This window comes from Leopardus geoffroyi, chromosome B2 (assembly GCF_018350155.1).
Source record: "Leopardus geoffroyi isolate Oge1 chromosome B2, O.geoffroyi_Oge1_pat1.0, whole genome shotgun sequence".
In the NCBI taxonomy this organism is placed as follows: Eukaryota; Metazoa; Chordata; class Mammalia; order Carnivora; family Felidae; genus Leopardus; species Leopardus geoffroyi.
In genome coordinates this window covers 78675712-78691080 of record NC_059332.1, presented here as the reverse complement: position 1 = coordinate 78691080, position 15369 = coordinate 78675712, and the positions used below count along the sequence as shown (strand labels likewise).

At 39.5% G+C, this 15369-nt stretch overlaps 2 protein-coding genes across 9 annotated transcripts in view; one reads left to right on the top strand and one right to left on the bottom strand.

Annotated features, from left to right (window-relative positions):
- The window catches only part of ORC3 (origin recognition complex subunit 3), a 62675-nt gene extending 61174 nt beyond the window's left edge, over nucleotides 1-1501 (bottom strand). For 4 of the 6 annotated variants that reach the window (XM_045498983.1, XM_045498981.1, XM_045498984.1 and 1 more), the window contains exon 1: nucleotides 1394-1501. In XM_045498983.1, coding sequence (XP_045354939.1) covers nucleotides 1394-1417 — 24 coding nt within the window. In that variant the 5' untranslated portion in view covers nucleotides 1418-1501. The remainder of the gene's footprint in view (nucleotides 1-1393) is intronic. The other 2 variants (XM_045498985.1, XM_045498987.1) reach the window with 1 other exon arrangement.
- A 50-nt stretch (nucleotides 1502-1551) lies between these two features.
- Nucleotides 1552-15369, top strand: part of RARS2 (arginyl-tRNA synthetase 2, mitochondrial) — an 82342-nt gene continuing 68524 nt past the window's right edge. For 2 of the 3 annotated variants that reach the window (XM_045498992.1, XM_045498993.1), the window contains exon 1: nucleotides 1552-1666. In XM_045498992.1, the coding sequence (XP_045354948.1) occupies nucleotides 1631-1666 (36 nt within the window). In that variant the 5' untranslated portion in view covers nucleotides 1552-1630. The remainder of the gene's footprint in view (nucleotides 1667-15369) is intronic. The other variant, XM_045498994.1, reaches the window with a different exon arrangement.

Genomic DNA, 15369 nt, shown 5'->3' with positions numbered 1-15369 from the left:
TTTGTTTCACTCCCACTCGTTTCTCTGACTTTGGTTTTGTCAGCAGCGTGTGCCAGAACGTGGTCTGTTTGAGACCCCTAGAGCCAGCTGGTCTTGCACTCCAGCACCCTGACTACACTAGCACAGTTAAAGCTCTACTGGCATTTGCACCAGGCATCACAGTCAATCTTCTGTAAACTTAAGCTCTGAAGTTAAGGGCTTAAAGTTCCCCTTTGATATAGTCTCAAAAGGCACTCCTTCTCATAATTCTAGCTTCATTTTAATCAAAATTAAAAATATGTTTTAACATAGGGAGAAATGTATTTGCAGCGTTTTCACCTACATTCTCGACTTTATCACAGCTTAACTTCAGGGGCTTCTGGGTGAACTCATTACTAAATGTCTTACTTTACTTGGGTATAGAACAGTGCTGTACAACAGGATTTTTAGTAACGAAGGAGAAATATCATGTCTCTGCACTAAAATGGGAGTCACCACCACATGTGGTTACTGAACACTTGAAATGTGGCTAGTGAGACTGAAGAAATGTATTTCTAATTTTATTTAATTTTACTTTATTCTAATTAAAACTGAAATAGCCACTGGCTATTGTGGCTACTGGCTATTACATTAGACAATAGAACTCTAGGGTATATCTTCTTACCAACCACATTATCATGTCTTCTTGCAATCCCTGACCATTGAGGCAGCCCATACGAGGTCTATATGATCTCCTCTGACACACATACACACCTACACTACTTTTTTATTCTCATTTTTCATAACGCTACCTCCTGATTATACTGATTTTTCCATTCCTTAAATAGATCACTTTATTTCTATCTTCTGGGCCAAAGAACATGTCATTCTCTTTGCTGTAAGTCTCCCTGCCCCCAATCCTTTGCCTAACTTCTACTTATTTTTCAGGGCTCAGCTAAAATGTCACTTTCTCCAAAAGGCCTTCTCTGACCCTGGGCAATTTGCTAACTTATCACAATTTGTTATCATCAGTTTATCTGTGTTTAATATTTTTCCTGAGTGAAGGCATTGAGTCTATTTTGTTTACACTCTATCTCGGTACCAACGGAGTGCTTGGAGCATAACAAATATTTCTGAGAAAGAAAAAAAGTAAAGAAGACTGGGGCACATCCTCGGGGAATTCGACCTCCACAAACCAAAGCTTACAAAATCCTCCCAGCCACAATACTAAGGGAGATCGGCGTTTTCGCTGCCCAAGCAAAGTTGACCTCAACTGCACTTGGAGCAGGGACGCCTCAGCTCAGCCTGCCACTCCCTCCGCTGCAGCGGGTACATCGAAGCCTACGTAACCTCTGCTATATGCCTTCTTCAAATGGGAATGCAGCGACCGCTGTGTCTAGTGGGCGTCCACCCCCACCCCCCACCCCCCACGTACCTTGGACACCGAAGAAGTGGCCATGGTCCCACGGGCCCGCGGGATTCCAGCAGCACTCGAGATTTCCCGCGCTCCCTCGCGGCGGCAGGGCAGAGGTTAGTGGCCGGCCACGCGGCTTCTTGATTGGCTGGCAGAATCCTCCAGGACGGGCTTCCGGCGCGCGTAGGCGGGGCGTGCAGAGAAGGGAGGGGCGAGGATCTGGGCCAGGCAGCTGGGGCGTGCTTCTTGGAGGTGGCCATGGCGTGTGGCTTCCGCAGGTCCATCGCCTGTCAGGTACGGACCCGAATATTGGTAGAAGGAGGGCCCTAGCGGAACCCCCACCCCGCAGCCCCTTCACCGCTGCGGGTCATCCCTCAGAGAGAGGGTGGATTCCACGGATACCTCGTTTCTGCCGTCTTCTCTTTCCTCTCTGGAACTGCTCGAGCTGCGGCGGCCAACCCGGTTCAGGGTCGGCCATGCAGCCCAAATAGGTTTCTCAGGGTGAAAAGTAAACCTTGGAAAGCACAAATTGCTTCCCTCACTCCATTCTACCCCACAGCCTTGTATGCTTTACCCGAGTGGAAAGTCACTGGGCCGTGATTAGACCTTTTAGAAATTAGTGTTGCTTACACTTAGTGAAATGGATAATGCATCTGGATTTTTATTCGAAAGGATCTAATTTAAAAACTGATCATTTGTCTTGCAGTCACTTTGGCCGCTTGTCCTAGCATTACTTTTGGTAACTCCAAAGATAACGTGAGATGCTGTTTTTGATTCGGAGTCCTATATGTGAACAGCTCTGTAATAAGGAATAAAACACTTCATTAAATTTCATCAAAAATAATTTTTAAAACTCATCGTCCCGTTTTGGAATTTTGCAACGCAGCTTCTTATTGTCTTGACAAATCCATTTCCTTTTTATTAATGGACGTACTAGTGGACGTATTTTGCCTGATACGTAATTTCCCTTAGTTCATTTTTATAGTATTTCTGGACTTTTGTGGGAAAATTCCTTTGCCTTGCCTTCATACTTGTAAATGTACTGCCCTGTCCCATGCTGGTTTCTCAGACACCACCTATCCTGATAGGACAAATCTGAGTTTATGACTTACTGACTGGGATAAGAAAGAACACCTCAGCAGAGTTTTTGTTAGTGCCTGGGAAGGAAAGCAGCATCAGATTTTTCTTGAGAATTTGAAGTATGGTTTAAGGCTGGTCTTTCAGTGGCAGAGAGTGAGAGGGTGAAGGAGTGGAGGAGATAGATGCTTGATTAGGATTGGACACTGATTTAACAATTTTAAGATTGATAGAAGGAAAGGAGTGCAAGGAGTCTTAGGGCATAAACTATTGGTGCTTTCTCCTAAAGAATTGATCGTTTTTTTCAAGAAGTTCCTGTAATGAATAATCAAGCTATTTGGGCAAGAGTCTCCTAGAATAGTAAAAAGTTATGCTAATGAAGACAAAGAAATAATAAAGTCATTCTAATGTAGACAGTAGCCTATATTCAGGGTAGGTAGTTTTGGACCTCAGTGGCCAAGTTGTGTTTGGGGGTGGGTGGAGGGGGGTGGGGCTGTAAGATGATTTCCGTTCTCAGTGGTCAAAGTAGTGCCATGTCCAGAAACCTTTTGTGTTTAGTTTTGCAAAGGCTGTATTCTTCCTTGTAAAGAAGGTAAGTTGGAGAAGCAGAAATTGATACGTATTGAATGTGTATTTGTGCTAATTACTTTGTGTTCACATTCAAGCCCCATGATGACCCTATGACATAGAAGTATTAACCATATACAGTTGAGCAAACAGATACAGAGAGATTAAAAACCTACCCATAGCCAGTCCACATAGTTAATAAATTGAAGAGTTGGTTTTTGAACAGAGATCTAATTTCAAAATCAGCCCTTTACTATATACTGTGATAGTTCTTTTATGAAGGCAAGAAGCACAATCTGATCATTAAACAGAATCTCATAGATTCATATGGCAGCATAAACTAAGCAAATACATATTTCTTCAAATATGGAGTCATTGAAGGATGATCTGAAGGATTAAATAAAAATATGTGCAATACATATCTTTATGAATGAGGGTCCTTTGACAGTTTAGGAATGAAGGAATGTATTACAGGAAATGGCACGTTCATTCAGCAAATTTTGATTAATGAATCTACATTTTTCTAAGCACTATCATCATTCCCAAGGCTGAAAGTGCATAGAATATGATTTCTGCCCTGGCATGGCTCCAGACTAATTTGGTGAAACACATGTATAACAGCTAATTGTAGTCTGTAACCAGTGTATTAAAAGCATGTGTGAAGTGCTAAGGGAATATGGAGAAGACAGCTTCCAAATGTCTGGGAATGCTTTGTGGAAAAGTAATGTTGGGGCTCAGTCCTGAAAGGAGGATGGGTAGGAGTGTACCAAGTCAATAGGGTGAGAACTTGGAGAGTGGTAGGAAATTCCAAGAAGATCATGTGTGTAGACAACAGACACATGGAGAGCATGGTATATTCTTGGAACTACAAGATTTGCATATGAGTGAAATTTAGAGTATGCCTCTTACGGCCTCACTTCAGCAAGTCCTTTGGACTCTGCCTTCAAAATAATATCTTGAATCCACCCACTCATATCCCTATTGCCCTTCCCTTCCCAAATCAAGCTACTTACAACAACATTCTGATAGGTCTGTTTCCACACTTGCTGTCCCTCAAATCCATCCTCCTTATACCAAGAAAAGTGACTTCTCAAATGTAAATCAAATCACATCACTTGCCTAATTAAAACTGCGTTGCTTAAACTCTACCGGAATCATAACATCTTTCTTTCCAACCTCAGTTCATACCACTCTATTCTTTCTATAGGATTCTAGCCACACAGTTTGTTTTTCTAACGAAGCAAGGCCTTTCCATTACCATTGCGTAGATTATTCCCTGTGCCTAAAGGAAATGATTTTATTGTGCAAGATCAGAGTTTCACAAAACAATACTTACCTTATAAAGTGTGTGCATTATTTTCTATACTGCATTTTTCAGAAAGTTCTGCTTGGGATTGATTCCCAACTGACAACCTATAGTTTGAAAAGTGTGTCCTCCAGTTGCTGTCTGTCTCAGACCCTTGTTTGCTTCCATCATAACACTTGCAAGAGTTAATAATTACTTCATTAGCTAATTAATTATTCTTAGGGAATTAGTTGTTTTACTTGTTTTGGTGTATGCTTTCTCTATAAGCTTCATGAAGACAGCATGTTTGATTCACTATTTCCCTAGCACCAACAAAGTGCCTAAAACAGAAGATGTTTAATAAATATTTAAAGAGTAAGTAGCTGTTGGTGATGTAATATAAGGTTTGCAGCTTCGCCAAATGAGTTCATAATTTCAAAGCTGTGAGATAACATGGTAAAACTGGAAAGGATTAAAATTGTAGTCCTTTCATTTGTGTGACTGACTTACTCTTGGCAGGTTAATTAACCTATAAAATGATGGTATTGATTCCAAGTTTACAGGATTGTTGCAAAGATGAATGATGATGAAGACAATAATAACTGCCATTTGTGAAATATCTCACTTGTACCATGCAGTGTTTTCGCTGAACTTTATGGGGCTGTGGATAAGATCTAAGGACATAAATGTTAACGGAAGGTGTATAGTGTCAAGAACTGTGAAGGTTTGGGATTTTACCCTATTTTACCACAGTTCATTGATGGTGGCAGAAAACATGAGATCCCTTGGTGAAAAAAGGATTTTATTATTCACAGCAATAGTAGTGGTCAGAGTATCAACATTTGCTTGTATCGGTTCCCCAGACACCTCTTCTTCCACAGGGCAATGTGAGGAAGGTCAGATGATACCTGCACAGGTAGTGTGCCGTGTTACATAGGAGAGGAGCTCCGAGACTTTTAGAATGGGCAGTAGGCATGTTCCCCTTTGCTCTGCAGTGGGACACTCTGTGTTACAGATCTGTTTGCTGTACATGCATCTTTGAAAAGATTTTATGCCATGTTTACAAGACACAGAAACCTAGAAGTCCTATAGAGATCTTGTCTCCCATCACTTAGGACTGTGGTATTCACACAAAGTGTACAGTACTTAATATTGTGATATTTTAATCTTTTCAGTCATCCTATTTGTATCATCTCCATTTTATAGAGGAGGACACTGAAACTCTGGAAGATAAAAGAATAAAGTTACAGAGCAGCGAAATTGTAGAGTTGAACTACAAACCCAGCTTTTTGACTGAAAGCTCTAATTCTTTATATTCTATAAAATAGCCTTTGTAAAATTGTCAGTACTATATCTGTCTCAGAAACATAATGGCAGAGTATAGATTTGTTTCCCTTTCTCTTTTCACTTAGGTTTTGACGTTAAGTTTAAAATAAATCCAGCTGGTCCATTTTAATTTTTTTTTTTTTACTTTTAATTCTGAATGTCAAAATTAAAGAAAAGTTATAATAGTGCAAAAAACTCCATATACTCTTTATCCAGATTCACCAGTTATTAACATTTTGCTGAATGACTGAATTGTCTAGATGTGTATTTCTCTCCTAACACGTACTTCTAACGGGCCCGCCAGCGTTCGATTCTGCTTAAAACTACAAGTTATTCAAGAGCTGTGCTAAATTTCTTTCATTATAGATAGTCGGTAATAACTTGCCTTCCCAATCTTTTGGGAAGTTCTCTTCTGTACCCTGAAGTTTCAGTTGTTACCAGGTTTGCTGCCAGTTTGAGTCAGTTAATCCAGACCTGTACCTGAAGAAAGTCTGTACAAATATGGGCATGCTTGTGCATTGGCTCTTGCTGGCAAATGTACATACCTGGCCTGGTTATATTTGAGAGTCAGAAGTAAGGAATAACCAGGGGTAATTGAAACAGTGTAAGTAATTTAAGATCTGGAAGAGTGATTGATAACATTTTAAGAATTTTGAGACTCGGCCTATAGACTATTACATGGATAAAAATGCAGAGCTAATTTTCCTAAGAAATATCAGTTCTGCTACCTGTATGACTGCTAAAGCATAAGGATCTCTTTTTCATTAGCAAAATTAGAGTTTTTATGAAATTATCAGAGATTTCGATCTTGAATCTGGTAAGTTTAATTTCTAATTGAATTTAGAACCTGTCTAGAACCAGAATGATAGGAATTTTTATTTATTTATTTATTTATTTATTTTTTTTGGCTTTGTGTTCAGTACTTGGCTACTGGGGGTAGGAATCGTGTGTGTCTGAGGGAAAAGGAATGGTTGAGAACCGCCCACAAGCTCCTTATTAATGTGCTTTCTCATACTGGATACCCTTGTAGTCAAAGATTATATTAAAATCTCTGATGCTTTATTGCCAAATCTAAGACTTAGAATTGTACCTGGTACATTGTTGGCACTCGATACATATTGGCCATTATTATATTACACATTAGAGTCTGATCTTAAGGGGCGCCTGGGTGGCACAGTCGGTTAAGCGTCCGACTTCAGCCAGGTCACGATCTCACGGTCCGTGAGTTCGAGCCCCGCGTCAGGCTCTGGGCTGATGGCTCAGAGCCTGGAGCCTGTTTCCGATTCTGTGTCTCCCTCTCTCTCTGCCCCTCCCCCGTTCATGCTCTGTCTCTCTCTGTCCCAAAAATAAATAAACGTTGAAAAAAAAAAAATTTAGAATCTGATCTTAAGTTCCCAAGCCAGATCTGGCATATGTGGATTTTCACTTTTGTGCTCTCTTAAATGTTCCCTGCTTTCAACCTCAGGTTTTCTCCTTATTCATTTGGGTTATTTAGTTTACTTCTCAAGGAATGTGTTTAATATTTTGTGGATTTTATTTCTCTGTTAAAATTTTGAGCTTTATTGTTGTGGTCTTATTATCCTCCTTGAGTAATTTTTAGTATATTTTATTCTGTAGAAGTTTTTTCTTTCATCATCCTGAGGTCTCAAGTAGGTAATTATCAATAGGCCCTTGTTTTACCTGCGGTAGTCCTAGGTGAAGCCCAATGCCAGGAAAACACCTTTATCTGAAGGGGAAAGAAGAAAGGAAATGTATAAGGAAACCCATAGGCAACATTCTCATGAGAGAAAGCATTAAATCCAAGTTCAGAGACAGTTAAAGAAAATCTTATGATTTCCTGAATAATTGTAGACCTGTGGGAATGTAGGTGAATTAAAAACCATGCTCTCTGACATTCGACCACTTGACAGTGCTTCTTAATTTTTCTTTCTTTTTTTTTTTGTGCCCCACCCATTTGAAAGATGTTCCTCTCATTAAAAACACTCACTAGTTGGGGCGCCTGGGTGGCGCAGTCGGTTAAGTGTCCGACTTCAGCCAGGTCACGATCTCACGGTCCGTGAGTTCGAGCCCCGCGTCGGGCTCTGGGCTGATGGCTCAGAGCCTGGAGCCTGTTTCCGATTCTGTGTCTCCCTCTCTCTCTGCCCCTCCCCCGTTCATGCTCTGTCTCTCTCTGTCCCAAAAATAAATAAACGTTGAAAAAAAAAAAATTAAAAAAAAAAAAACACTCACTAGCCTTGGCACTGATTGGTAATGTGAGGAGAGACTGCTGATACCTTCCTAAGCAGGAGTTCTCAAGCCTAGTTTATAGACTGGAATCACCTGAGAAGCATTATAAATTACTTAAGCCCAAGGGCACCTGGGTGGCTCAGTAGGTTGAGCATCGACTGCGGCTTAAGTCATGATCTCACAGTTCTTGGGTTTGAGCCCTGCAGCAGGCTCTCTGCTGTCAGTGCCGAGCCCGCTTCACTTCCTCTGTCCACTCTCTCTATACCTCTCTCTCTCTCTCTCTTTCTCTCTCTCTCTCTCTCTCTTTCTCTCTCTCTCTCTCTCTCTGAAAAATAAATAAATATTTTTAAAAAAAAATACTTAAGCCCAGGCCCATTGGTCTGGGGTGAGGTGGGGGACAAAGTTCTAAAAATCATCAGGTGATTCTGATGTTCCTCCAGGCTTGATAACTACCAACTCGGAAAGACCAGGAAACCTAAAGGTATAGTGCAGTGTGGTTGCCACACTTTACTGCATATTAGAATAGACCAGAGAACTTTTTACATCCTGTTCCCCAGGTCATACCAGCATATTTGGCTGTGGGAGCCAGGGATCAGTGTGTGCTAAAGATTTGTGAGTCATTCCAATGTGGGCTGTGCAACAAAATGTGGGAACCATAGTTATAATGATTAAGAACATTGACCATGGAAGACATGGGTTTAAATCTACCCTCTCCTTTGACAGGTATGTAAGTTCTCTGCCCCTTCTGTAAAATCTGGAAAATTATTTACTTTATAGTCTTGTCATTAGGATTCAGTGAATTCAAACAGTGTTTAGTATTGTACATAGTGTTTAGATTATGTTTGGTACATTGTATACATTCAATAAATGTTTATCATTATTACATTCTGTCCTCAGAATTCTGAGGTTAGGGTATTTTGAATCCCTCCTCACACCACTACAATCCCAGAGCCTTTATAAAGGGGAACTAATTTTGGGGCGCCTGTGTGGCTCAGTCACTTAAGCGTCCGACTTCGGCTCGGGTCATGATCTCACGGTTCGTGGGTTCGACCCTGCATCGGGCTCTGTGCTGACAGCTCAGAGCCTGTAGCCTGCTGCTTATTCTGTGTGTGTGTGTGTGTGTGTGTGTGTGTGTGTGTGTGTGTGTGTGTGTGTGTCTCTCTCTCTCCCTCTCTGTCTCTCTCTGCCCCTCCCTTGCTCATGCTCTGTCTCTCAAAAATAAATAGTCAAAAAAAAAAAACCTAAAAAATAAAGGGGAACTAATTTTATCGATTATTCTAGGTGAATGTTTTAGCCCCACATGAAGTTAGATAACCAGAAAGCTACATATCTGAACCATATGGCTTCATTTCCAAAAGGAATCTTTTTAACAGTACTTTTATATAAAGTTGTGTTTTGGTAAAGAAAAAAAATCTCATTTTTGCAAAAATAATGTGTGGTCATTGTAAAGAATTAAGCAATACAAAAAGGTGCAAACAATTAAAAGGAAAACCTCCTCCATAAGTAATCAGTATCAACATTTGTTGAACTTTATTTTAGATACATTTCTTGGAGGATATACACACAGAAAAAAAGGAAGACTATATATGCTTTTTTACAAAAATTGGGCTGTATTGTAATGGGCTTTTGAGGGTTTTTTTTAATTTTGTGATAGAAAATGTCCAACTACGAAATGCATAATAGTATTATGATTCCCCGTAACCAAAATGCTATTTTTAAGTTGAAAATACTAAACAGTTTTGCTTGTACTTAAAGAAAAAGAAACCAAAATGTAACTCAAAGAATTATTGCTATATTTCCTAAGTGAGTCCTCTACTTAATGAAAAGAGATTTTGAAAAACATTACAATTTGGAGTCTCTTTAAAAATTTTTGATGCTTCAAATTTAGATAGTATCAACCCTTGCCATTAAGAAATAAGGACATTAGCACTTTTCTGGTTGGTATAACTTTCCTCTACCTTTCCTAATTTGTTTGGGTAACTTTCTCAAAGTGTGTAGCACTTACTGTCTATTAGCCATATCTGCACAACTTGCTTCCTATTCATTTTACATTGAATTGGATAAGATGCTTCCTTCCAATCCTCTTCCCGAGGTATGGCTTAATTGGCTGGATTTTTTTGTAAGCAGATCTTCCAGAAGGGTTCGTGGTGCCTTTTTTTTTTTTTTTAATTTGTTGTTTTAAAGAAATTTTGACTTCTCAAATAAAATAACCCTAGAAATATATAGAGGAGGTTTATATCATTAGAAAATTAGCATGTTTAGAAATAAGATCAAAAATCTTCATTTTAGAAATAAAGCAATAACATCAGATTCGTTAGTTCTGATTTTGAATTTAATCCAATGTTATTTTAAAACATGAATTTTCATATGTTGGCAATTCAGATTAAAAAAACAACTGAGCAGGTGAAACAAACATCGGTTTACAACTTTTGTGGGTGAATCTAGTTGTATATAATATCATTACTAAATTATTTACTTTAACCAAGATCATGGTCTTTGTGGTTAGATAATATGACTACAAAGTACAGTACATTTATTTCATCCCCGGAGTTTTCTTGATTGGGTGCTTTATTTTTGAAATTTTGTAACTTAAGCAGAATGTGTTTTCAGTGTTGAATTTTCCCTATTATGCTTTCCTGACCTAGTAATTTATATTGATCTATAGATTCAGTTTTTCTTTTTTTAATAAAATATTTCATCATGGAGAAAAATATAGTTGATATGTACCCATCACTCAACTTAAAAAATAAACTATTACAAATACTATTAAATCTTCTGGGTACCTATCCCTGGCCAAAAACTCTTTCCTCACATGTAAGATTTTGTGTTTATTATATCTGTGCATGTCACTTTCTAGCTATGGATGTATCCCTAAATAGTATATTTTTGCAAGTTATTACATTTAATGTAAGTGGTAATTGTGAGAATTACATGAGATGATTCGTTTTCAGAAACACCAAATAAAATTGTTCTGTCTAGTTAACAATAGGTTTACAACCTACTGGAAATATGTACCAGCCACCCCCCCCCCCCCCCCACACACACCCAGTGGAGTCCCAAACCCATGGACACTTCACTTCCTGGTTGTTCTTAACCCTCTCCATTTCGTAGGCTTATTTTTCATGGGCTTTGCAACGAGCATGCACCAAAGAACTGGCGTCTCTGCATCACTTCAAGAAATGTACATTTATTCCAGTCAGACTACTTTTTGCCTTACATGGGCATAGGCGACTTCCAGGTAAAGCTGTAACCTCTGTAGTACTCAACCAAAGAGGAACCAAGGTAGAAGATAAATTGTCTGCTGTAACTGCCCCAAGTGTGCCTGTCCATCAGACACTGCTCTTGCAAGAAAATTGATTACAAGCCTCACTTCACTGTGCTGCAAGTCTCCCCATCCCTCCTTTGATTGGGTCAGTGGGCTTATTTCTCACAGTAATCAAACTGTAATCATCCTTCTGCAACTTGGGTTTTTTGTTTCTTAGCCTCAATTTCTTAAAAATGATAGATCTGTAATAATGCATGGAGAGGTCTAGTTCTTTCATTTTACTGCTCGGTGTCATTGTAGTAATATACCACAATTTAGATTTAGCTCCTCATTTCAGGGAAATTTTCCATTTTATTGAGTATTCTGCCTTATCTCCTATCACTTTGGTCACACCTTGCTTGGCTCCAGCTGCCACTTATGTGACTGGTTTCACATCTGCCTCCAATCACTTATTTCTAACAGCACCTCATCTAGTCTAATAGCCTGCTGGTTCAAGCCTATGCCCAGCTCAAGTGTGGCAGAGTTAACACCCTCAAAGACAGCCCTCACGGGAGCCTGGGTGGCTCAGTCAGTTAAGTGTCTGACTTCGGCACAGGTCACAATCTCATGTGGTTTGTGAGTTCGAGTCCCTCACATTGGGTTCTCTGCTGTCAGCACAGAGCCTGCTTCAGATCCTCTGTTTCCCTCTGCCTCTCGCCCACTTGTGCACGCTTGCACTTTGTCTCTCTCCTAGAAATAAATATACATTAAGAAAAAAAAAAAGCAGCCCTCAATCAATGGGGAATGGAAACTCCTGCTTCCTATTTTTGGATAGCCAATTTTGGTAGATACTGTGTGTGCTTTTTGGGAGGTGCTATGGAAATTCAGCCCTTATTGCCTGTAGCGGTGACCTTGACAGCAGTCTTTAACTTTTTCTCCTTCCTTCTCACTCTTGTCAATCTGTCACTTATGCCCTCAGGAGTCACCTCCCAAATAAACTACCTGCACATAGTTCTTTTCTCAGGCCTTGCTTTTGTAAGAGTCAAGATATATATCTATGAATATTTCTTATTTTTCATGGGTTTTGTTGATTTCATCTCTATAGTTTCTGATAAGAGAAACCAAGTTAGGAACCCTGCTACACAAGACTGCTCCATTCTGCTTCAGACTCTTGCATCTTTCCTTAGCTCTCAGTTTTTGAAGAGTGTGACTTTGCGTTTTATTTCTCTATTCTTATGTTGCTGGAGTGCTAGAGAACCATTGTACTTATTTTCCTGTCTTCTTTGCTGCTCTTTTGTGTTTTTGGGACACCAATTATCCTAAGGTTGGATTATCTTACACAAATTTTATTTATTGTCCTCTAATTGCTTTCATTTGTGTTTTTTAAAATCTGTATTCTCTAATTATCGGCCTTCTGTGTCTTTCTTTTAATTATGACTGTTCCTTTGTGTTTCTTAATTGTATAATAAAAATTATTATCAATTTGTATCTAATTTTTAGATTCCCTTTTTATCGTTTTTTGTCTTAAGAATCCTTATTGTGTTCACAAATCTTGAAGACTTTGGATGGATGTTTTTGTATTCATTCAGTTATTTTTTTATTTTTTTATTTTTTTTAATTTTTTAATTTTTGAGAGAGGGAGAGCATGGACGGGGAGGGAGACAGAGACAGAGACAGAGACAGACAATCTGAAGCAGGCTCCAGGCTCCCAAGCTGTCTGCACAGAGCCTGATGCAGGGCTCAGACTCACAAATCATGAGATCAAGACCTGAGCCAAAGTCAGACTTTTAACCGACTGAGTGACCCAGGTGCCCCTAAACAAGAGTTCTTTGACCATCTGGCCTTCCGTCTCCTCCCTCCCCACCTCTTTGAGTTTGCCTGTTTGTTTTACCTACTTTTCATCTTGATCATGCTTGACAGCTCTGCCCACACTTTGTTTGTTCCTGCATTGTATGGGTGACTTCATTCTCCATGTGAGATTTTTTTCTTGGCTCACCTTGCTTTTATGATTACAAAAAAATATAAACTCTAGGGATTTCCATTCTGTCTCTCTGGTAGGTAGGTCATGGTGATTTGTATACATTACTCATGAACTCTGACTTGGCATATTAAATTTTTGCTGGCTTGCTCTAATATTTTTTTCATCTTCCTATAAAAGTTCCTCCTCTGATTCTTACTGCCCATACAAAACCATATTAGGATCTGCTCAGGGCACATGGGTGGCTCAGCTGGTTAAGCGTCCGACTCTTGATTTCAGCTCAGGTCATGATCTCATGGTGGCACGGAGCCTGCTTGAGATTCTCCTTTTCTCCCTTTGCCACCCCACCTGCTAACACTTGCATGCTTACACACGTTGTCTCCCTCCCTCCTTCCCTCTCTCTCTCTCTCTCCCTCTCTGTGTGTGTGTGTGTGTGTGTGTGTGTCTGTCTGTCTGTCTGTCTGTCTCAAGAAAAAAAGAATCTGCTCCATTTAATTGGGGAATATATTGTTTCCATTGGGAGAAAACTTTAGTGTGCTGCTCTAGAATCTTCACTTCTGAAAAGTACTGGAATTCACTTCTCTGTTTTACTCATTCTCTCCCACAGCTCTGTAGCATCTTCCTCTGGTCATATAAATGATATGTCAAATAAAATAATGAATTTATTTTTTTTCTCTTCAGATTGAGGTATTAATGAGAATTGTTAATTCAAGTTAGGAGCCTTGCCAAACAAGGCTGCTTCATTCCTCTTCAAAATCTGCTGTTTCTTTTCTTGGCTGTCACTTTTGAAGTTTCTAACTTTGGGCAGTGCCTATCCTGTATATTTGTTGCTGGAGAACCAACAATCTACCCTTTTTATTAGCTACCATCCTTTCTTTCTCCTCTCCATTCTTCCATCCTTTTCATTTTATTTTGATAATGGGTGGGACGTGGGAGATTATGTAAAGAAGGCTTCCTTCCACTACTTCATCCCAGGGTCTTTCTTTAGGTTTTTTGTTTTGTTTTTAATTATGGGAAAATCTATACAATATAAAATTTACCATTTTAAGTATTTTTAAATGTGCAGTCCAGTGGCATTAAGTACATTCACACCGTTGTGCAACCATAACCATCAACCTTTTCCAGAACTCTTCATTTGTAAAACTGAAACTCTGTGCCCATTGTAAACAGTGATTCCCCATATTTCTCCTTTTCCCTCAATCTCTTTATTTTGGCTTTTTAATTTACATTCTATAATAATGTTTTTGTGCCTCTGTAAAACTGCTATTGAAGGTATTTTCTATTTCGGTATTTATATCTTCATGTGACTATAACTTGGTCTTAGAATTTACTTTTAGGAAAAGTTTGTTGCCAGGTAGTACTGTACTGTGTAGTTAGATTCTTTTTTACTGGAAACAAAGTTTTTTGTGTTTTTCATTTAAATGTAAACATTGTATTACCTAAGTTCACAACTTATTTGTCAGATGAAATCCTTTAAAATTCACCTTTGTAACTAAGTTTTTTGTTTTTTGTTTAGCCAGCAGACTTTAGTTGTACTTAAGATAGAAAATCTAGGGGCACCTGGGTGGCTCAGTCGGTTAAGCATCTGACTTCAGCTCAGGTCATGATCTCACGGTTTGTGGGTTCGAGCCCGACATCAGGCGCTAAGCCGACATCTCAGAGCCTGGAGCCTGCTTCCTATTCTCTGTCTCCCTCCTTCTCTGCTCGTCCCTGCTCAGTCTTTCTCTCAAAAGTAAACAAACATTAAAAAAATAAATAATAAAATACCATTTATTTATTATTTTTAAAAAGTTTAATAATTTTTGTGAGAGAGGAAATGCAGGAAGGGCAGAGAGAGGGGGACAGAGGATCTGAAGCAGACACTGTGCTGATAATGATGAAGTTTGGGATGATGGTGGGGAGCCTGGAGCTGATGGCCAAGAAAGAATTCTTGAAGATGTCTTTGGTGCAAAAAGGTGATTTTATTAAAGCGTAGGGACAGGACCCATGGGCAGGAAGAGCTGCACTGGGGTTGTGAGGGGTAACTCATTATATACCTTCAGGTCGGGAGGGGGTCAGGGATAGAGTAAGTCTCTAAGGTATTTTGGAAGCAAGGTTTCCAGGACCTTGATGCATATCAGGGGGCCATAAACTGGACTGTGATTGTCAGCATATATCTTGGGGCAGTTGAGATAAAGGAAGCTGACTTAACAGGATTCTGGAGGTTGGGATAATGTTAAGCTAAGGTTCTGTTTTGTCCCTAGCAAAGGGTCATCATCGAGGCAGCTGAGCTCCTAGAGGGAAGTCACTCTGCC